A 22,930-nucleotide genomic window follows, 5' to 3' on the forward strand; every position below is an offset into this window, starting at 1 on the left:
AAAAAAAAAAAAAAAATTCTTTGCTTTTATTTGAATCATCAAGAAAAGGTTATTTTTTAGGCTTTTTTTTTTTTTTTTTTTAACTCATCAAATTTGGAGTTAGATGTTTTTCATTGGACAGAGACAAGTTTACACTGCCTGTTCATAAAAAGATTGGATTTAAGTAAGCAAATACTTAAGAGTACTTTTTTTTTTTACCCTAATTGATCAATTTTTACAATTAAAGGCCTTCCCTCCACCTAGTACAGTTTGCGGTGGATTGATTACACCCTTTTTGCTACTTTGAGGAAATGCAGTACTGCATTTTTTTTTTAATCTTACAAATGTATCATTAAACTGCATTTCACCAACATGCACATTAGGGGGCACAACTGCACTCATTCAACTTGCATCGCCTAGTATTAGGAGTGCATGAAAATATCGACATAAGCAGTGGGATTCATTTCTAGTAGTCAGCATCTTTTAGTGGATGTCACAACATTGTGGGATGTTGCTGACTTTTTTCCCCACATTTCAGTTCTGTGAATTGCCTGTTTAAACATGATACATTCACACCAACTCAGCAGGCATGATTATTTTCTAAATGACATAACGTCAGAGCAGAACTGTGCCACCTTGTGCCTGTGCCCGACAAAGGTTGAGTACCAACTTTTTGTAACCTCAATTGAATACTTGTACGTTTACTGTTTGCTGCTGTCATACATCAATGTATTCACACGATGTTGGTGGTGCCGCCTGAGCTTGTGTAAATACTCTCATCTCATGGTGCCAAAATGAGCAATGTACAGGTATTTATCATTTTGGTACATACAAAATATGATGATGACAGTCGGTTTAATATTATGTTTGAGGCCTCAATAGTAATATGCTGCTTCGAGGACCAACAAACACCAACATGTGTTGTAATCATCTCTATTTCTTAAATTTATTAGCAGTTTTTTCTATATATTTGTATTTCTATGTATTCTTTGTCTTTTGTTGACACTTTTAGGTCTACATGCCAATCTGCACATTCTGCTGTTGTACATGTACAGTTTATACTTTTTAAGTATTTATTTTAAAACGGATAATCTGGTCATATCCCTACTGCTCACTGTAATATAATCTAGTGATTGTGAAATACAATCATGCCTCATTTTATGTACAGAGTTGCTCTTATTGAGTCCCATTTCTCAATAGAGTTTGTACATTGTTTTGTTATTAATACTGTTAAAGTGGGTGTTAATATTTGATGACATTGTTGAATATTGCCAACAGTACACTGCCTTTGTGGTAGTTATGATTAAATCAAGTTACAAACAAAAACGTTGTTGCTACTTCCTGATCCCCCAATGGATATTATTAGGATTGTCAAACGATTAAAATATTTAATAGCTATTAATCGCAGATTGTTAGTTAACTCAAAATTAATTGCGATATCGTAGCATAAGTCTTCATCATTAATAAGTGTACCCTAGACAGATTATTTTTTTAAGATTTTAATACGATGACTGGACAATTTGTTTGCTTTAATGAAATGTTTTTAAACATTATGCTTTTTTAAACAGCTCAACACAAAAAGGACATAAACACATTTTTAATGACAATACAAAAAATGCCTGCAGTGCATTGGTGTCTTGCCAGACTTTGTATTTGTATTCCTGCTGTAGAAGCACTTGCATTCCGGAGAAGAGATACATTTCTTTGTTTAGATATTAGTTTCACGCATTAATAACACAGATGTGTATTGTTACAACCATGCTTTGACTGTCAATGTTAGGTAATGTAATCTGTGCTATTTCTACCTGAAATTCTATACATTGTAAAAGGTAATGATATGCACCTCTCTGCGTGACTAAATATTAACCTTCTGCCTTAATAATGTAATTCTGCCCGCTAAACATTTATGTAATTGCAGACTATCAACCAGAACAGGTTATAAAAGAATGTACACTTTATTTAAATCTGCCAGAAAATGTCCTATTTCTATTCTTCAGTAGATATACAAAACCTAAAACCAATGAAGTTGGCATTTTGTGTAAATGGTAAATAAAAACAGAATACAATTATTTGCAAAGCCTTTAACATATTCAATTGAATAGACTGCAAAGACAAGATACTTAGCATTTTTTCCAAATATTAGCTCCTTTGGAATTTGACGCCTGCAACATGTTTAAAAAAAGCTGGCACAACTGGCAAAAAAGACTGAGAAAGTTTTGGAATGCTCATCAAACACTTATTTGGAACATCCCACAGGTGAACAGGCAAATTGGGAACAGGTGGGTGCCATGATTGGGTATTAAAGCAGCTTCCATGAAATGCTCAGTCATTCACAAACAAGGATGGGCCGAGGGTCACCACTTTGTGAACAAATGTGTGAGCAAATTGTCCAACAGTTTAAGTACAACATTTCTCAACGAGCTATTGCAAGGAATTTAGGGATTTCACCATCTACGGTCCATAATATCATCAAAAGGTTCAGAGAATCTGCAGAAATCACTGCACGTAAGCGGCAAGGCTGAAAACCAACATTGAATGCTGGTGACCTTCGATCCCTCAGGCGGTACTGCATCCAAAACCGACATCAGTGCATAAAGGATATCACCACATGGGCTCAGGAACACTTCAGAAAACCACTGTCAGTAATTAGTTTGTCGCTACATCTGTAAGTGTAAGTTAAAACTCGACTATGCAAAGCGAAAGCCATTTATCAACAACACCCAGAAATGCAGCCGGCTTCGCTGGGCCCGAGCTCTTCTAAGATGGATGCAAAGTGGAAAAGTGTTCTGTGGTCTGACGAGTCCACATCTTAAACTGTTTTTGAAAACCTTGGACGTCGTGTCTTCTGGATCAAAGAGGAAAAGAACCATTCGGAGGCGCAAAGTTCAAAAGCCAGCATCTGTGATGTTATGGAGGCGTATTAGTGCCCAATGCATGGGTAACTTACACATCTGTGAAGGCACCATTAATGCTGAAAGGTACATACAGGTTTTGGAGCAACATGTTGCCATCCAAGAAACGTCTTTTTCATGGACGCCCCTGATTATTTTAAAAAGACAATGCCATGCCACGTGGCTTTGTAGTAAAGGAGTGCGGCTACTAGACTGGCCTGCTTGTTGTCCAGACCTGTCTCCCATTGAAAATATGTGGCGCATTATGAAGCCTAAAATTCCGCAACAGAAACGGAGACCCCGGACTGTTGAACATCAAGCAAGAATGGGAAAGAATTCTACCTGAAAAGCTTAAAAATTCGGTCTCCTCAGTTCTCAAACGTTTACTGAGTGTTGTTAAAAGGAAAGGCCATGTAATACAGTGGTATAAATGCCAAGTTTCTCAGTTCTAAACTTAAATATCTTGTCTTTGCAGCAGTGGCCGGCCGTGCATTTCTCACCTAGGCCTTCAGTGATGTTCTACTTAGTCCAACTTCACCTCTCAAAATACCGTAATTTATGTCACCACATGGACACGGCTGGAGATTATATACAGAAACACATTTGCATGGTACTGGGTATTGAAACCCCTCAACAGTGTACAAAAGTGTCTATTTTTTGGCGCATTTAACATTCAATAAACCCGCTTCAGCAATTAAAACATATCTTATGTGGTATTGTCAAAATTAAAAGAATTGTATAAAACAAATGAAACGTGAAAAAATAAAGAATTACAATCTTTCAAATCCCAATTTGTAGCACGCCTCCGACGCCGTATAAGCCAGTGGTACCGTCAAAGTAGTCGGTTGATTCGTTGTAAGTGGCGGGGAAACCACTTTGCCGCTGGGGTTGTACCAAAATGTGATTGCCTGCCAAAAATGTATTTCCTTCACGGGAGCACACACCACTCGCTAAACCTGCATTACTTGGTGTAAGACAAACACTTAATCTTTGTGGTTATTGTACCGGTGAGTTTGCTGTGGTTTTCTATGGCTCGTATGGGTCCGGTGCCACTTCCTGCTTTCGGAATTTGGGATTAGATACTCACTTGGGACTCCCGAGTATCCAATCACAGCGTTAGGCCAGCTAGAAGACCTTACTGACAACTCGTGTACTGACAACTCGTGATCTGATTGGCTATCGCAATTGTCCATCGCCTTTGTGCCCGTTCACTTAAGAGTGCAGACGCCAGCATTGTTGATTCTGAAAGCTCCGGGCAGATTTGGTACAGCATGGCAACATAAGCTAGCTGAATTCTGATTGGATACAAATTGTAAACTAAAAACAGCACTGGAAGGAGCATAATATGGTATGAAGAGAATATAAATACTTTTAGATATTTAGGGAAAGTAAATAAAAAATTACTTTTATCATTAATTACGTTCATGATTTCTGGTTATGTTAGGCCAGCAGAGAAGGCTTTGCTGGCCCTGACGGCACACCACTGCTTTGCAGTGTATTCAATTGAATATAATTGAAAAGGATTTGCAAATCATTGTATTCTGTTTCTATTTACGATTTACACAACATGACAACTTCACTGGTTTTGGGTTTTGTACTAGCATTTTTTTGGGTAGAAATCACAATACATTACAAAACATCTTTGACAAAGCATGAGTGTATTGTTATACATATTCTGTAGATAGACTGGATGGATGTAATTATTACTGTGAAGCTGGAAGTGAGATTGATTTGAGGCGTGAAAGTCTGATTAAAGAGTGACGAGACCTCCTGCCCATCCCCATTGTCTTTACTTTCTGTTGAGCTTCTATACCTTCTTACTAAAACAGTTACAGTAACAATCTACATTTTTATGTTCTTAATTTTGATTGTCATTAAACTAATCCGAACACGGATGTGAAGCTCGTCCCACCTCTGAATGGATGCTCGGCCTCCGGCTGTTGCTCCAGCAAATCGTGTATTTAAAAAAATAAAAAAAATAAGTAAATTGTAAGAACTTGTCATGGCTTTGGACCTGGTATTTCCATGATGTACCTTTTTTTTGTCGATTTCTAATCATTATTTTCCTGCTTGTGGCTCAATGCGTTCACATTATCTTTGACAACCCTAACATTACTTAATGCAAAATGTACATGCAACCAGAAACATGACAGGTCAGTATTACATATAAAATTTATTAGGCCAAATGTACAACAATTGCATGGATGTCCTACAGTTGAAATATAGACTTCCACTTTCATTCTTGGTCATCCAAATACAACAACTAACTTAGATTCTATCATCAACTGGCAAAGATTAATAGTTTAAAAGAAAACACAAACTTGTTGAACCTTAGGAGCAAACCAAATCTGGAATCAGCCTTAAACATAAGTAGCCAAACAAAGGCTTCTTGTTTGAAGAGTTATAGAAATATGTGATCCAAGGTGACAGTGACTGGTCCTGACATTGATGCATTAAATTAAAATGTGTTGATTATTGTAAGGTTCACTCCCCCAACAGGTGGAAAAACAGAAGATTCCTAGTAAATCAGACCGTAATCATGTCCGTCTTCGTCTCATGTAGTGTCACGACTGCAACAAGGGCAAACATTTTTAAGGAAAAGTGCGACTGCTTCAGAATTGGAGGTGAAGGCATAAATGTCAGTTGGGCTCACAAGTTTGGGAAAATATTTTTGGGGGGAGGAACGAGAGGAAGTTTTGAATAATATCAGTATAGGCCTCGCAGCCCACTGATTCGTGAGCCTCCTCCTGAGTTACTATAGTAACTTCCACGACCTGAGACATGCCAAAAGAACCTCAATTACTAACAGACAACAGAACACTAAAAGTGGATTTGATTATTAATAATAACTTACTCATTTCGGTTCCACTGGCAGTTGAGTTGAGAAATAATTCGATGTAGCGATGCTCTGTAGAGAAAGTGGTCAATCAGTTTCATGGATTGATAACTCAGAATGGGAATCAATAATCGTTCCTGGTGTATGCCAAACTAATCGCTTATTGGCTCCTGTGAGCACGAATGACATCATCACACACGGCACCCAAGTGGCATAAACAATTGAGTTAACTTTCACGAGAAAGAATTATGAAGTTACAACATTTGCAATGTTGATATTTCATCAAAAGGGGGGAAATACCACCAATATGCAGAAACATTGGCATAACTTGGAATCAATTTAATTTTTCTTCTCAACTAAACAAAGTTGATGCTAATCGACCAGTTTGGTGTCCTTTTTTCCAAATGATAATTGACAAGAGAATCAAAGAACTGGATCGTTCTGCAATTGCAATCGTAAAAATCGTACTAATTCCCATCCTGATGATAATTGGATGAAATACGAGAAGACATAGGACATACGCATGTGGTTCTTGTCTTTGGACATGGCCGCAACTGCATCCTCATGAGAGCGGAACTCTACATTCGCCTCTCCTGTCAACTTGCCATTTGGAGCGACGTCAATGTGGACCCTCAGTGGGTTCAAAGGCGAGAAGAACTGCAAAGGAAACAAAGTGTAATCCAGCATCTGGTAAGACAAGGAAATGTGTGAGTGCATTCTTACTTTAGCCACGTCTCCCTCGTTGGCCCTAAAAGGCAGACCCCTCATGTGGACAAAATGGCCCCCGTGGAAGGCTGAGTCCCCGTCTGCCAAACGACTGAGACTGTGGCCTCCCATCCCTGAAGCAAACACAATTAACTTATTTGAGAATGCACCTGTGTGTGATTATAGCGAAGAAACCATCACATTGTCTCATTTAGCTTTGATCACTTTGACTGGTGTGTATTAGGAACTTCTGAATGGACAACACACTCATTTTAGGTGAGGACTACTGCAGGTGTTCCATACAAAGTGTACTTCACCTCTTGAGCCACGTTCTTCTCTCACTCGTTCGTCAAACATGCAGTTTCCAAAGCTGCAGGAACTGTTTAATCCGTTGTAGCCATCAAAGCTGTGGCCGTAACCTGAACACGCAAGGCAAGGATCAGTAGAGAAAGCACAGCAGACCACTGAAATATTCTAATAAACAACAATGCTGGGGTCCGTTTATTTCAAGGGTCAGACCTGGACCTATATAATATAAAGGTATTTCCATTTTTTATTTTTTTTAACCGACGCAAATATTAGACTTTAACATATTATTAACGAACACCATGTTCAAGCATAAGGGTGTCCATATGTGCACTTGGCACCAGGACACCCTAGGCCGCAGTTCTATGATCGACTTTGTAGTTGTGTCATCGGATTTGCGGCCTCATGTTTTGGACACTCGGGTGAAGAGAGGGGCGGAGCTTTCTACCGATCACCACCTGGTGGTGAGTTGGCTGCGATGGTGGGGGAGGATGCCGGACAGACCTGGCAGGCCCAAACGCATTGTGAGGGTTTGCTGGGAACGTCTGGCAGAGTCTCCTGTCAGAGAGAGTTTCAATTCCCACCTCCGGAAGAACTTTGAACATGTCACGAGGGAGGTGCTGGACATTGAGTCCGAGTGGACCATGTTCCGCACCTCTATTGTCGAGGCGGCTGATTGGAGCTGTGGCCGCAAGGTAGTTGGTGCCTGTCGTGGCGGTAATCCTAGAACCCGTTGGTGGACACCGGCGGTGAGGGATGCCGTCAAGCTGAAGAAGGAGTCCTATCGGGTTCTTTTGGCTCATGGGACTCCTGAGGCAGCGGACAGGTACCGACAGGCCAAGCGGTGTGCGGCTTCAGCGGTCGCGGAGGCAAAAACTCGGACATGGGAGGAGTTCGGGGAAGCCATGGAAAACGACTTCCGGACGGCTTCGAAGCGATTCTGGACCACCATCCACCGCCTCAGGAAGGGGAAGCAGTGCACTACCAACACCGTGTATGGTGCGGATGGTGTTCTGCTGACCTCGACTGCGGAAGTTGTGGATCGGTGGAGGGAATACTTCGAAGACCTCCTCAATCCCACCAACACGTCTTCCTATGAGGAAGCAGTGCCTGAGGAATCTGTGGTGGGCTCTCCTATTTCTGGGGCTGAGGTTGCTGAGGTAGTTAAAAAGCTCCTCGGTGGCAAGGCCCCGGGGGTGGATGAGATCCGCCCGGAGTTCCTTAAGGCTCTGGATGCTGTAGGGCTGTCTTGGTTGACAAGACTCTGCAGCATCGCGTGGACATCGGGGGCAGTACCTCTGGATTGGCAGACCGGGGTGGTGGTTCCTCTCTTTAAAAAGGGGAACCGGAGGGTGTGTTCTAACTATCGTGGGATCACACTCCTCAGCCTTCCCGGTAAGGTCTATTCAGGTGTACTGGAGAGGAGGCTACGCCGGATAGTCGAACCTCGGATTCAGGAGGAACAGTGTGGTTTTCGTCCTGGTCGTGGAACTGTGGACCAGCTCTATACTCTCGGCAGGGTCCTTGAGGGTGCATGGGAGTTTGCCCAACCAGTCTACATGTGCTTTGTGGACTTGGAGAAGGCATTCGACCGTGTCCCTCGGGAAGTCCTGTGGGGAGTGCTCAGAGAGTATGGGGTTTCGGACTGTGTGATTGTGGCGGTCCGCTCCCTGTATGATCAGTGTCAGAGCTTGGTTCGCATTGCCGGCAGTAAGTCGGACACGTTTCCGGTGAGGGTTGGACTCCGCCAAGGCTGCCCTTTGTCACCGATTCTGTTCATAACTTTTATGGACAGAATTTCTAGGCGCAGTCAAGGCGTTGAGGGGATCCGGTTTGGTGGCTGCAGGATTAGGTCTCTGCTTTTTGCAGATGATTTGGTCCTGATGGCTTCATCTGGCCAGGATCTTCAGCTCTCACTGGATCGGTTCGCAGCTGAGTGTGAAGCGACTGGGATGAGAATCAGCACCTCCAAGTCCGAGTCCATGGTTCTCGCCCGGAAAAGGGTGGAGTGCCATCTCCGGGTTGGGGAGGAGATCTTGCCCCAAGTGGAGGAGTTCAAGTACCTCGGAGTCTTGTTCACGAGTGAGGGAAGAGTGGATCGTGAGATCGACAGGCGGATCGGTGCGGCGTCTTCAGTAATGCGGACGCTGTATCGATCCGTTGTGGTGAAGAAGGAGCTGAGCCGGAAGGCAAAGCTCTCAATTTACCGGTCGATCTACGTTCCCATCCTCACCTATGGTCATGAGCTTTGGGTTATGACCGAAAGGACAAGATCACGGGTACAAGCGGCCGAAATGAGTTTCCTCCGCCGGGTGGCGGGGCTCTCCCTTAGAGATAGGGTGAGAAGCTCTGTCATCCGGGGGGAGCTCAAAGTAAAGCCGCTGCTCCTCCGCATCGAGAGGAGCCAGATGAGGTGGTTCGGGCATCTGGTCAGGATGCCACCCGAGCGCCTCCCTAAGGAGGTGTTTAGGGCATGTCCGACCGGTAGGAGGCCACGAGGAAGACCCAGGACACGTTGGGAAGACTATGTCTCCCGGCTGGCCTGGGAACGCCTCGGGATCCCCCGGGAGGAGCTGGACGAGGTGGCTGGGGAGAGGGAAGTCTGGGCTTCCCTGCTTAGGCTGCTGCCCCCGCGACCCGACCTCGGATAAGCGGAAGAAGATGGATGGATGGATATTATTAATTATGATGCACCATTTCTTGTGCTTGACTGTACACACTTCCGCTTAGGATCCAAAAGGGATCTGCTCATTTAAATTAGGACTGCACTTTTTTTTGGAATTTTGCCGATCGCTTACATCACCTTTTTTTTTTTTTTTTTAGGATTTTAAAGATGATAAAAATGCTTGAAAATGCAGTTAATGGAGTCAACGTTTTATACACACACTGCAAGTCTATATATAATGTAGTAACAGACACGTTCTTAACAATATGTAATATGTTCAATATTTAGCGTATTTTGATCATTTTTAAAACCGACTGATTTATACCACACATTGATTTGTTTCCATAGCAGCGCACGTCTGACTTCTGGCAACACATGTTTGTTCTACTTTCGGAATCAAACACGAGTGTTTTCCAATCATGGCAGACTTGGCAACAGACAACGAAGACGACTATTTTTGAACAAATGAGGATTTACAACCTTACACTTTTGAGGCTAAAGATACTGCTGCTTATAAAAGTGAGCATGAAGGAAGAGTGAGACGTTGGAGCAGACGGAACCCAGGAAAGGGAGATAAAAGCGATTTTGACGCTATAAATATAGTACTTGGAGCCAAACTATTTCAACATAAATGGATTATGTACCCAAAATCAACAGGAAACCAACAACTATTCATCGAGTAAGTCAATTTTAATATTGACCATGATACACACAGCACGCCATGTGTGGTATTACAACTACAGTACACACGCTCTGGGGCTAGCTCAGCTGTGTACAAAAAAACATGAAATGTGGGCTAATACTTTACAGATACTGTAATGTTTGTTCATGTTTTTCAATCAGTGCAATTTGGTGTTGTATCGCAGTGTTGTGCATTACCAACTCAAACGCGTTGTGTTGTTATAGAAGCTACCTTATCTCTGGCCGTAGTTAGCTTTTATGGCTAATACCAAAGCATGGTGATGTGTTACTACAATAGAAAATATTTCCTCAGTGTTCGCTCTTACAATAACAATGTCACTACAGTTTGGTTATTAAACAGGGTAGGGAACATAAATTAAGTATTACAGTTTTTCAATGCATTTTTAAAGTGATTTAGAGGCAGAATTGATTGCTCTCATTAGCTGCATTGCTAGCCACTCAGAACAAGCTGATTTTTATGTTAGAAAGCAAAAAAAATAAAGACCTCTTGTGTTCTTGTCTCTCATAATGATTGTGAACGATAGGTAAAAAAAAATTCTTATTCCCCTTTAAGTGTCTTATTTTTTTTAACTGTCATCTTTGAAATCTTTTACCAACTTCAGATTGTTCTATCAATATTAAGTTTTTGACCACAGGGCCCAACTTTTCCACGAGAGAAGGGTCCAATCAAATATTAACATTGAATTAGTAATTTTACTCTTGATTTCATTCATATTCATATTTAACCTACTTACAGTTTTTAACTTTTTCAAATAATATGAAACCATGTGCCCTTTTCCACCGCAGGAACTTTTACAGGAACTTTCCCATTTACCCTGGTAAATAAAGTTCCCCCTGTGTTTCCACCAAAAATGACCTGGGTAGATTTGGTTCTTCAGAAACCTTTCGGAGTTCCTGCCTGCTGGGTGCGACTTTTGGAAGCGCCCCGGAACCTTTTAGGAGGCGGGCTCTGCTGTCGAACGCTGATTGGTTGAACAAACTTGGAGGTCTTCCTAAAACTTATCTTTCAAACACACAACCGCCAATGGAATATACGCAGCGACTTGTTTATTTCTTATTTATTGTGTATTTCTATTACAACAAACTTGACAACATAGAGAAAGAAGAACGAAAGGAGCTTTCGACATGCAGGAAACTATCTTGGGAGTGTTTTTACTCAGCCATAGTCTTTAAAATAGGAATGTCAAATGATAAAAATATTTAATCGCGATTAATCGCATTTTGTTCATAATTAACTAAAAATTTATCGCAGATCCATCCATCTATTTTCTACTGCTTGTCCATTGCGGGGGGTGCTGTAGCCTATCCCAAATCTTTCATCATTAATAAGTACCCTAGACAGATAATTTTCAAATTTTAACACCATAAACGGACAATTAATATGCTTTATTGAAATATGTTTTAAACAGCTCAACACAAACAGAGCAAACATGATTTAATGACAATTTAAAAAATGCCTACTGTGTATTGGTGTTTTGCCAGATTTTGTAGAAATACAGAATTTGTATTCCTGCTTTAGGAGCATTTGCATTCAGCGGAGGAGCTACGCTTCCACGTTTAGATAAGTTTTACGCATAAATAACACAAAATGTTGATTGTTATGATCACGCTTTCATTGTTGAAGATGTTTTTGTAATATCCATCCATGTTCTACCGCTTGTCCCTTTTGGAGTAACAGGGGGCTGGAGCCTATTCCAGCTGTAATTTATGATATTTCTACCTGAATAAATGCTTCTGATATTCTGTACATTACATGTTGTACAAGTTAATGGTCTTTATATTGATGCATGGCAATGTTTGAACCTTCCCTATTAATTAATTAAATGTAATATTCAGTCTGGTAATCATTTGTAATTGAGGACTCAACCAGAATATGTCTATAAAATAATTTACACAATATTTCAGCATTAACTTTGACATCCCTACTTTAAACTACATGCAGTTTATTGTTGTTTATTAGTTTTTACAAATTTCATTTTGATACGCGAAGCTATGAGAAGTGGATGGACTCTTTTAAACATATTTACAGGGAGTAAGCCGGACTCGAAGTAACGACCTGAACGGCTTACTACTCTTGAGATTTGATTGGATAACTGGAAAATAAAGGAGGCAGCACATGAGTAGAACAAAGGTAAATAACATCAAATATTAATTATTTACTTTATTACATGTTGTAGTCAGTAACAACCAATTTTGGGTAGCCTCAAACCGAATGAACAGAATGTCTAACAAGCTAAAACAACGTGTTCGTGTTGTCGGCGTGAGATAAAACCTGACATTTATTATTTATAGATTGTTATTTACAGCTGAAATGAACCCAAAAGATTTGCCTGACCCTCATGATTTCATCATTTACCGAGAGGATGACTTTCTCACTGTTGGACATCGCGGACAAAAAGCCTGACGTGTACATTACATCGTTTTATATATTATTGCTTTGTATTTCATTTACTTACTTTTTAGGGAAAGAACTGTGACCTAAACTTGACATCTAAATCACTGCCGTTGTGTCCTTGGGCAGGAGACTTCACCCTTGCCCCCAGTAACGCTCACACTGGTGAATGAATGATAAGTGGTGGTCGGAGGGACCGTAGGCGCAAACTGGCAGCCTCGCTTCCGTCAGTCTACCCCAGGGCAGCTGTGGCTACAAATGTAGCTTACCACCACCATGTGTGAATGAATGATGGGTTCCCACTTTTCTGTGAGTGCTTTGAGTATCTAATTATAGAAAATCGCCATATAAAATCTAATCCATTATTATTTATTATTAATATTGTCTGTTTATTTACATAGTATTAGTATAGAAATATGGTCAACCACTCCTCCATACATCATCAGCCTGATTTGTAAAAACTACCCTGAACTGTGAAATGCGGTGGAAACACAAACCACACTTCTTCAGGAACCTATACATCCAGGAACGAGATGTTCCAGGAACAAAATGTTCCAGGAACAAAACGTTCTTGAACTTTTGGTGGAAAAGGGCCTCATGTGTTAATCAAAGATTATCAAGGATTAGGTCAGGCTGATTACAAAAATAAATACTAATCAATTATACTGCAGAATGGGCTCATACAAACAAATGAAGAATACATCTACATACAATTAGTGCTAAAATAAATTCTAACTAAAATTATAATACATAAAAATATGTTTAACTGTCAATATTTTTTAAAGTGCAAATGAAACACAGCTTCATGACTTTAGTCTTAATTTTTGTGCTTTAGAAACTGAGTTCAGTTCTGTACATCTGTGGCGGAAAAGTGTATTACAACTCAGTACCGCTGCTGCCCATACGGATTACAGCTGAGAAACAAATGTTTTGGCAGCCGTATGGTTAAACACTGACATAAGGAACACATTGAATGCCGGTTTTGGGCCCTAGGGTTGCCCAAGGGTTAATTCTGATTGGACAGTCAGCGGTTGGTTCCATATACTTACTACTAATACTAATACTAAACATATATATCCCATACTCAATCACAACCCATCCATCCATCCATTTTCTACCGCTACATTCAAAGATTTTAAAATTTCCACTAGCATCGGTAAGCATGTTCTACCTTAAATCAAACGTTTATACAGTCTCCCAGCTGCATGTTGAGCACACTCCAAGGCAAAGTGCTTACCTCCTCCATAGCCGCCTCCACCCCTCATGTTGTCCCCCATTGAGCCAGCACGTCCGGGCCCAGAGTTAAAGTATCCACCCCTGGGCCCCTCCATTATGGGTCTGTCATAGGGCCCAGGTCTCTGGCCCCCCATCCCCCGCCGGGGCTCATCGTAGAAAGATCGGATCTCAACACGGCTGCTCTTAAAGATCTCTATATATCTGCAAGGTGAGGGTTAAGGGGCAGGCAAGAGGGTTTAGAGGAGGACATGGCTCATGTTGGACAAGTCACATACACAAAAAAAGAGATAAGCACAAGACAAATAGACCTGCAGTTAGGGTTGTTTTAACTTTTTATACCTCCAACTCACCCAACAGCCTCCACTATGCCCTGCTAATCCCCCCAATTAAAGAATGATTGGTATGATGTTCTAATACAATACATTAGGTTTTAGATTTGACCAATAAATACAAACAAACTTGACCCATAACAAATGATAGTAATTCTAGCAGACCCTTTAACATTACACATTCCCCAATATAGACTAGAATAGAAGCAGCCCGTCCCCCTTGCCGTCTGTCCCACCTGTGCCCTATTCTTTCCTTGTGTTTTCCCCGAGCCTTGTCTGCTATCTCCTTTGAGGCAAACTGCACGAAGGCTTCCCCTGTGCTCCTCCCCTGGTAGTCCACTGGCAGAGTAATCCCATTTGGCACGATTCTCAACCCTTCAACCCAAGCACACATAAATACATAAGTCGGTAGGCAGACAACACCTGCTGGAGCTTTCAGGTGGAGGACATGACATTTTATCAGCGCTATTACAATCTCTTCAAAATAAGTACATTGTCTGACATGACTACTACATGGAATAAGCCCTCAACACTGGCCTGGAGTCAGCAAACGCCACAGAGGAGGTCAATTGTTGTATCTCATGAGCAATTGACAGACTGGCCACAACATTAGGCACACCTTAAACTGAGCATTCTTACTACTTTGTAAAGACATCATTAGCTCATTCTGCAGGTGTACCTAAAGAAGTGAGTGTAGTTTGGGATGTCCAATTCTGTATCAGACTCGGGAGGCTCAGTCATTCTTCTCGAAACAGGTATGAATGTTGCATCACTTTTGGATGGCAATGGAGCTGACCCCAGATCAGTGTCGTGCATCATTTGTTTCCCCTGATCTAGCCAGCCTATTCAATTTTTTTTTTGCATAGTTCATAAATACTTTCCATTAACATGCTAACATATTAAAACAAGGTTATATCTAGTCAACATACTGCAAGCACAGACAGACATGAACACTTGTATGCACACATGCAATCCTCCCTGTCACAGCAAATTGAATATTACAAAGCTGGGTAAGTTAGTGTGAGCCTGTGGAACTTGTGTATTTTAGGCATTCAGGCATGTTTGGTTAAAGAGTGTTGAGATACATTACACGTATGTTGCTAAACAATGTGATATAAAAAGTGCAATATGAGAACGGGTTAGGTATGTGGTTCTTGTGACATTGTATCTTCAAAAATTTGTACCTGAAAAGAATTGAACTATTTCTTCCTTGCTGCAGCCAAAGGGCAGGCCTCTGAGTCTCAGCATGCAGCCACTGGAGCTGTCATAGTCCTCAGGGCCGCTACGCTTCAGCACCCAGTCCATCTCGCTATGGTTTGACTTGAATACTAATTTACAAACACACAACAGTTATTTACAGTTTAACTAAATAACAGTACATGAGAAACAAGACTACACACAAACAATAAAACTTGTTTGCACAAAACAGAGTGACAGTGATGGAGAATATAACCTATTCTGCAAGTTGGCAACAAGCGGACATCAATGATACAGCGAGAATTCACAGCTTTGTGCATTATTCAACAGAAGGTACTTTATTTTTAAGCTTGTATGATAGTTAAAAATATAACTTCAAACCTGACTGTATAGTGGTTAAAACATTTTTTTCTAATCTAACAAATTGGAAGTTGACCAATGTCCTGAAACCGATTGGGTGCAAAATTTGAGTTACAATATACCGTACAATGGTACCTTTACTGTTGAGGCCAAAGGCTATAGTTGCCATGATTAGTTTTTGGTTAAAACTTAGTAAATTAATTTGGAAAGAAGATTGCTAAAGTGGGGTAGAATTGGTGTGCAAATTGTTGGATTTAATGTATTGGTGAAAGAGTGTGTACTGTGCCTTTAAGAGGCAATGACAGCTATCATACCACAGGTAATACATTTGAGTTTGGTTTGAGTTGGGTTTATTGGTGGTGGAATGAAGAGAGTAGAGGCAAACAAATTTATTACCGCACTTTGTTTTACTTTTGGAATTAAAACTCCCTCATCTGTTTGTTTGAAAATTTGTGGAACAAGTGTGAACAGCATCAGAAGACTATTGTTGCACTATTGAAGTCCTCCTGAGGATAAAGAAGACGCGTGGGCATACACGTTAAACTCAATAAAGACAACAGGCGAGTAAAAAATAATCAAAGCTTTATTTACAACCTCTAGATTAAGTGGCGACTAATTACGAGTACGAGCTGTCTCTGCTTTTTGTTTTGCTTTAGGTTAATAGCATTTTCACAGTCGGTTGAAGTAATAATTGTAACAGTGTCTAGATTAAGTGGCGACTAATTACGAGTACGAGCTGTCTCTGCTTTTTGTTTTGCTTTAGGTTAATAGCATTTTCACAGTCGGTTGAAGTAATAATTGTAACAGTGCCGTGCAATAAAGAGTTAATATGTTGTTACTTGTTTGTTCCTGCTTTGTTTAAACAAGAAACAAATATAAGTGTTGGTTAGACAGTGATGTGTAGGCCTGGGCCGAGATTCAATAAGTCAATTTAACCAACGATAAATGAAAATGATGTCGGTAAGTTTTTCAAGCGTCGATAAATCGGCATGTACATTCTTCAAAATGCCGCCTAGATGTGTGAATGAAAAATCCTGCCTTTATCCACTTACTGAAACTATAGTATTCTCAATATTTTACTTGATTATTTATTTGCATACAATGTATAATACAACATTTTTATTTGCAGAAGTTTTTTATTCAAGACAAAAGTTTGAAGTTTTCACTTTATTTATCTCAATGTTGGAGGTTATTATTTATCTGCATGCAAAGAGCAATGCTATTTTTGTTAACAGAAGTATTTTATTTAATACTAAAGAATTGCTTCCCAGAGGAAACTATTAATTTACTGCTTAGAAATGTATCCATACAACGTATGATTTATATCTGGTGTAAAAAGAACGGCATTATTCAAATGTAATTATTCCAAAAGTAAGATGCAGTGTATGCAGTGCCCTTTCAAACTATTAGTCGATCAAAATAAGAAAAACTTGTTTTAAACTTGTTTATCTCTGTCATTTGTATTCATTGGTTTCTTTAAAAAGTAGGGGGGGAAAAAATCGGAAAACTATTTTGTGAAAATTTGGAGATTTTATTTTTTCGGCCATACAGCACAAACCTACAATACTTCATACAAAACTATTGTAGTTGTTGGTAGTACATGCTGTTGTAATGTTTTTCAAAAAATCTTTATTGTATAAATCTTTGCGTCTCTTTTTTAAAAGGTATGTTACATTGCGGTATTATTTTGGTAGGGCCGAGCACGCATTAAAATTGTTTTCAATTTATTTCAACGGGCTTTGGAATGCGAGTTTAATAAGTTACCAGCTCGCTCATAAATGCACTGTGCTTGTATGTTGAGAAACCACTGTACAGAGTGTGAATGTGTGTGTGTGAATGGGTGAATGTGGAAATAGTGTCAAAGCGCTTTGAGTTCCTTAAAAAAGGTAGAAAAGCGCTATACAAGTACCAATCCTGCCCACCCACTCCACCTGACAATTAAGGGACAGCGGAGCTCATACTCCAACAGGCTCCTCCAGCTTCCTTCCCGCACTGTGCGATTCAAGAACTCCTTCATTCCACACTCCATCCAGCTGTATAATCACTCGCCATACAGCAATAGATGATATCTGCCTATTACCTGACACCTGACATGTTAGCTACTTCTTTGTTTTTAACGTCTATTTTCTATTTTCTGCTGGATCTACTCTCTATTTTATGCTGCTGCTGTCACATATACTGTATATACTGTAATATTGTACATGGTCATTGGTATATATAGTATATATGTTATAGACATAATATAATATATCTGTACATATATTATTCTGTACACATAATATGAATTATTCGTATATATTAAAAAAAAAATGTAATCGCTATATTAGTCTATTTATACCTGAATTGTCCTTTCCATCATTGTAACTGAGCTACTGTGTTGAACAATTTCCCTTGTGGATCATTAAAGTTTGTCTAAGTCGAAGTCTAAGTCTAACCCATTTACTATTTACAGTATATCAGTGACGTGCGGTGAGGTTCATGACTGGTGAGGCACTGACTTCATCACAGTCAGATTTACAAACATGTGAACCCTAAAGAGTATCTTATTCACCATTTGATTGGCAGCAGTTAACGGGTTATGTTTAAAAGCTCATACCAGCATTCTTCCCTGCTTGGCACTCAGCATCAAGGGTTGGAATTGGGGGTTAAATCACCAACAATTATTCCCGGGCGCGGCGCCGCTGCTGCCCACTGCTCCCCTCACATCCCAGGGGGTGATCAAGGGGATGGGTCAAATGCAGGACATATTTCACCACACCTAGTGTGTGTGACAATCATTGGTACTTTAACTCATTGGCGTTGTTAGGCCTATTTTAGGGGGGCTCAAGCCCCCCTAAAATATTCTTAAGCCCCCCTAAATAATTTGGGGTTTTTTGGGGTTTTTTTTACAAATAAATGCCGACATTCATTATAAAGTGGCCCAAATATGAGTTTAAATAAATAATCATATAACCTGTTATTATTCACTCAGTTTCCCCCCACTTCGTAACGTAAGGTAGAGAGCCCCTTTCGTGCATCGGTATCCAATCCATTCCACTTGTTCATATAGAAAATGCCCACATCACTCAAATTCCAGCCCGCATTTTCTCTGCGACCTTGCTTGCGGTCCTACAGGTGTACGAAGCACATTATCTTCCTTTACAATGAGTGAAGCTGCACAAAACCTTGTGTGTGCAATTGTAAATCATTTATTTTTTAAGTTTTGTGTTTCTTGTAGAATCTATATAAAGTAATATACATAAGCCTATTGTTAAAATAATGAAAAAAACATCATTAAATATATTTGTTTTATTGTATTGTTACATTAATAGCTGTTTTTTTATCATAGGATGGCTTGTTAAACATTTAATAGGATTTTCAAAGGGAGGAAAAACCAAGACATTTAATATAAAATGTAAAATGAATAAATACATAAAAAGAAAAAGAAAATATATGGTTAAAAGCCATCGTCCCGGGGAGCATTTCATTTCGTCCCGTGCATTTTTTTTAAATAATAATAATAACAATGAATAATTTCTAAGTCTTTGTTAGCCAGTTGTGAAGTTTTGTGCTCGTGCGTAACATTCGCTCGCATCCTGTGCATCTCCTGGGGGCAAAGCCCCCCCTGTCCTTAAAAGCTAGTGACGCCCCTGCTTTAACTTAACTTTAAACATACAAACTGTAGCACACAAAAAAGCACATTTAATAAAAAAAAACGTTATTATGGTCTTACCTTTACTTATAAGTGCGGGTACAGTGGTGTTCGGTGTGGAGGAGTTGTGAACGAATGAAATATGAAATCCGTGCTGCAGTCTGCAGGTGTACCTAATGTAGTGTCCTTGAAGTCGTTCACGGCTCCTCCGGCGCGAGCAATGTTGTTTTTGCACTTTTTGGCTTCTTGTTAAGTGACTTTTTTTGGGTGGATTCGGTCTTGCACGTGGAGGGTTTGGGTGTGGGCTTTGGTTGGTGTGGCGTTCCCGTCGGTGGGTGCAGTCTGCGGCGAACGTGTCTTAAGCACCAGGAGGCGTGGTTACGCGTGCCTCAGCCAGTGCGTCTTAGCAGCCGTTTTATGATCGCTCAGCACAAGAAATACTTTACACACATACAGTTGTTGACAAAATACACTGTACATTATATACCTCATCTAACTAAACTATGGAAATGTATAATATAGTTCATATAGCAATACAGTCTCACTGCACAGCAGACCAGCAGTTAGCCGAGTCCGTCCATGTTGAGGCACTGAGTGACGCGCCTCGACTGGCTGCTGATCACCGCACCGTCTCTTCTCAGTATTTGAACGGCAAATGTGAAAATTCAGCGATTTTGAATAAAAATAATCTAAAACTGGTGAAGTTAAATGGAAAATAACTTTATAGTATAATCACTGGATACATATAACAATTTAATTTTTTTTTTTTCTTTTTACATTTTTTTCTTTCCATGATGGCAGGTGAGGCCCCGCCTCACCTGCCTCTAGTGACCGCACGTCACTGATATATATATATATATATATATATATATATATATATATATATATATATATATATATATATATATATATATATAGTGGCACATTATTTCATAAGAAACAAAAATAGTTTAATACTAAACATATCAGAGGTAATTGAGGTTTTGAAAATGTTTCTTACCCTCAATGTATCGGTGTCCCATGTATTTACGATCTTTAGCAAGAGCATTCTTGAAATCCTCTGATGTTTTCAACTCAATAAATGCTTCTCCGTTGGGGCGGCCTTCTTTTGAGTAGGTGAAACACACTCCATTGACTTTCCCTATGATGTCACAGTCTGCAGAGAACATTTACATTTACTTACATATTATGTACTTAAAAATATATATATATTTAGACATTGATACCATGATATCTGAACCTGAACATAACCCCCTGACCACCCCGGCCAGGTCAGATGACTTTTTATCCCCTGACGGTGATTATGTATATACTTGTGCTCACCAGAGAAGAAACTGGCCACCTCATCCTGGGTGCAAGACCATGGAAGTCCTCTGATCCTCACCACATAATCGTCTTCGGTCACAGACATCCTGGCACACTGGAACGACAGCAGTAAGTAAGTGACTGGACTTCAAAACTTACTCTTTTTGAGAAAGGAAGTAAACATTAATAGCAACCACATGAGTCATCTCCAGTACCAAAAGTAAAACGTCAGTTGCGAAAATAAGTTGCTGTCCCGATATTGACGGATAATGTATATGCTAGCTTCTGCGAACAAAAACATTCGAAACTGGAAAAATAATTGCCTCGAACAACTGGTAACTACAACACGAACACGTTCCTACAGAAACCACAACAATAACAACGCTCAAAAGTAAATTACGTCTCCTTTGATAAACACACGAAAAAGAACATTTAAAAGCCACAGCCAGCCCGGGCGAACCTAGCATGACATGCTAAGGTTATTCTGACGTGCTCACGTTAGCTTGATAGCATTAGCGGCTAGCTTCCGCTAACTATAGTCAGCGGTCAAATACACTTATACACAACGCGATCTCTCTACATTTATACGAAGTTATGCCGCGTCACTCTATACCAGCATGTGTCACTAAGCATAAAAGTAATCCCAGTACTGTAAATACGTTTAAAATGACGAAATTGTCGTACATACGCCTCTAATCACCTCCCCGGTCTCGAGCCTCAGGTGACACTGACTCAAAGACATACTATACGAATAGACGCATCATTCTGTGCTGGGCCGCGAGAAATTCGGCCGCCATCTTGAAATGGGCATCTACTCTGGGCAGCAGAAAGAAAAAAGATGTCAGAGCATTGTGCTGAATATTCTTGTACCAATCGGCGGACCGTGAAAAACAGAGCACAGAGGATTACTTTTCACATGTAAAAAATAAAGTTTATATTTGTTGTATTTTTTTTTTAATCCAATCAATCAATCAATGTTTATTTATACAGCCTTAAATCACAAGTGTCTCAAAGGGCTGCACAAGCCACAACGACATCCTTGGTACAGAGCCCACATAAGGGCAAGGAAAAACTCACCCCAGTGGGACGTCGATGTGAATGACTATGAGAAACCTTGGAGAGGACCGCATATGTGGCTGAATAAGTGTAATAACAAACTGAGAACGTGCCTGGTTTGTTAACGTAACATATTATGGTAAGAGTCATTCAAATAACTATAACATATAGAACATGCTATGCGTTTACCAAACAATCTGTCACTCCTAATCGCTAAATCCCATGAAATCTTATACGTCTAGTCTCTTACGTGAATGAGCTAAATAATATTATTTGACATTTTACGGTAATGTGTTAATAATTTCACACAAGTCGCTCCTGAGTATAAGTCGCACCCCCGGCCAAATTATGAAAAAAACTGCGACTTATAGTCCGAAAAATACGGTACTTGATATTGTGTAACACATACACCTTAGAAACATGTAGGACCTGAAACAATCAATCAAAATTTATTTATAGAGCCCTTAATCACAAGTGTCTCAAAGGGCTTCACAAACTCATATCAACATCCCCTGATCTAAATACTGAATACAGTAGCAATCCAACAATAACAAAACTGCATATTGAAACATATTTAAATGAGAACATTACATAAATATACTTAGCACCAATAACAATATAAGTACCTGGGAGTCCACTTGAACAGCAGACTGGACTGGAAGGACAACAGCGAAGCTGTATACAAGAAGGGCATGAGCAGACTCTTTTTCTGAGATAGCTCAGGTCCTTTAATGTATTCAGCAAGCTGTTGGAGATCTTTTATTAGTATGTTGTGGCCAGTGCCCTGTACTTTGCAGTGGTGTGCTGGGGCAGCAGCACCAGCAAAATGGACTTAAACCGGATAGACGAACTGATCCGAAAAGCCGGCCAAACTTTGTTTATAATGTATTTTTTCTGTTGTATTTACCTTTATTTAATCTATTCCTATATGTTTATGCTTCTCTTTTTTTCTCTTTTTTTTGCTGCAGCTGTTATATATACTGTATTCTTGTAAATTGCAATTGTGATTTATATATATATATATATATATATATATATATATATATATATATATATATATATATATATATATATATATATATATATATATATATATATATATATATATATATATATATATATATAAAATATGTTATATCTTATATATTATGGTACTTTTTACCTTTTTTTTCACCCTCTTTTTGTGCCCTTATGTGCATTATCCTTTCCATCGTTTGTAACTGAGCTACTGTGCAACAATTTCCTTTGTGGATCATTAAAGTTTGTGTAGGTATATGAAAGTCTAAATCTAAATCTATTGATGTTGTGTAATACTTAGCATTTACAAGTATCTCGGACCT

The 22,930-nt window shown here is 39.7% G+C and overlaps 1 protein-coding gene across 4 annotated transcripts; it reads right to left on the reverse strand.

Moving 5' to 3' along the window:
• Window positions 1-5,024: 5,024 nt before the first annotated feature.
• Window positions 5,025-21,334, reverse strand: hnrnph3 (heterogeneous nuclear ribonucleoprotein H3 (2H9)). Of its 4 annotated transcripts, none has more exons than XM_061964265.2 (11): window positions 21,223-21,334; window positions 20,553-20,649; window positions 20,230-20,385; window positions 15,226-15,369; window positions 14,278-14,416; window positions 13,714-13,913; window positions 6,729-6,830; window positions 6,430-6,545; window positions 6,228-6,363; window positions 5,725-5,778; window positions 5,025-5,644 (listed from the first exon to the last, which is right to left on the reverse strand). In XM_061964265.2, the coding sequence occupies exons 1-11, from the start codon at window positions 21,274-21,276 to the stop codon at window positions 5,577-5,579; spliced, it is 1,266 nt and encodes a 421-aa protein (XP_061820249.1). In that variant the 5' UTR covers window positions 21,277-21,334; the 3' UTR covers window positions 5,025-5,576. The 4 variants fall into 4 exon arrangements, with proteins under 4 accessions (XP_061820249.1, XP_061820251.1, XP_061820252.1 ...); XM_061964267.1 differs by having other exon boundaries at window positions 21,219-21,256; XM_061964268.1 differs by lacking the exon at window positions 21,223-21,334 and adding an exon at window positions 21,032-21,103.
• Between the last annotated feature and the right edge of the window lie 1,596 nt (window positions 21,335-22,930).

The sequence above is a fragment of the Nerophis lumbriciformis genome, linkage group LG06 (assembly GCF_033978685.3).
Source record: "Nerophis lumbriciformis linkage group LG06, RoL_Nlum_v2.1, whole genome shotgun sequence".
Lineage (NCBI taxonomy): Eukaryota > Metazoa > Chordata > Actinopteri > Syngnathiformes > Syngnathidae > Nerophis > Nerophis lumbriciformis.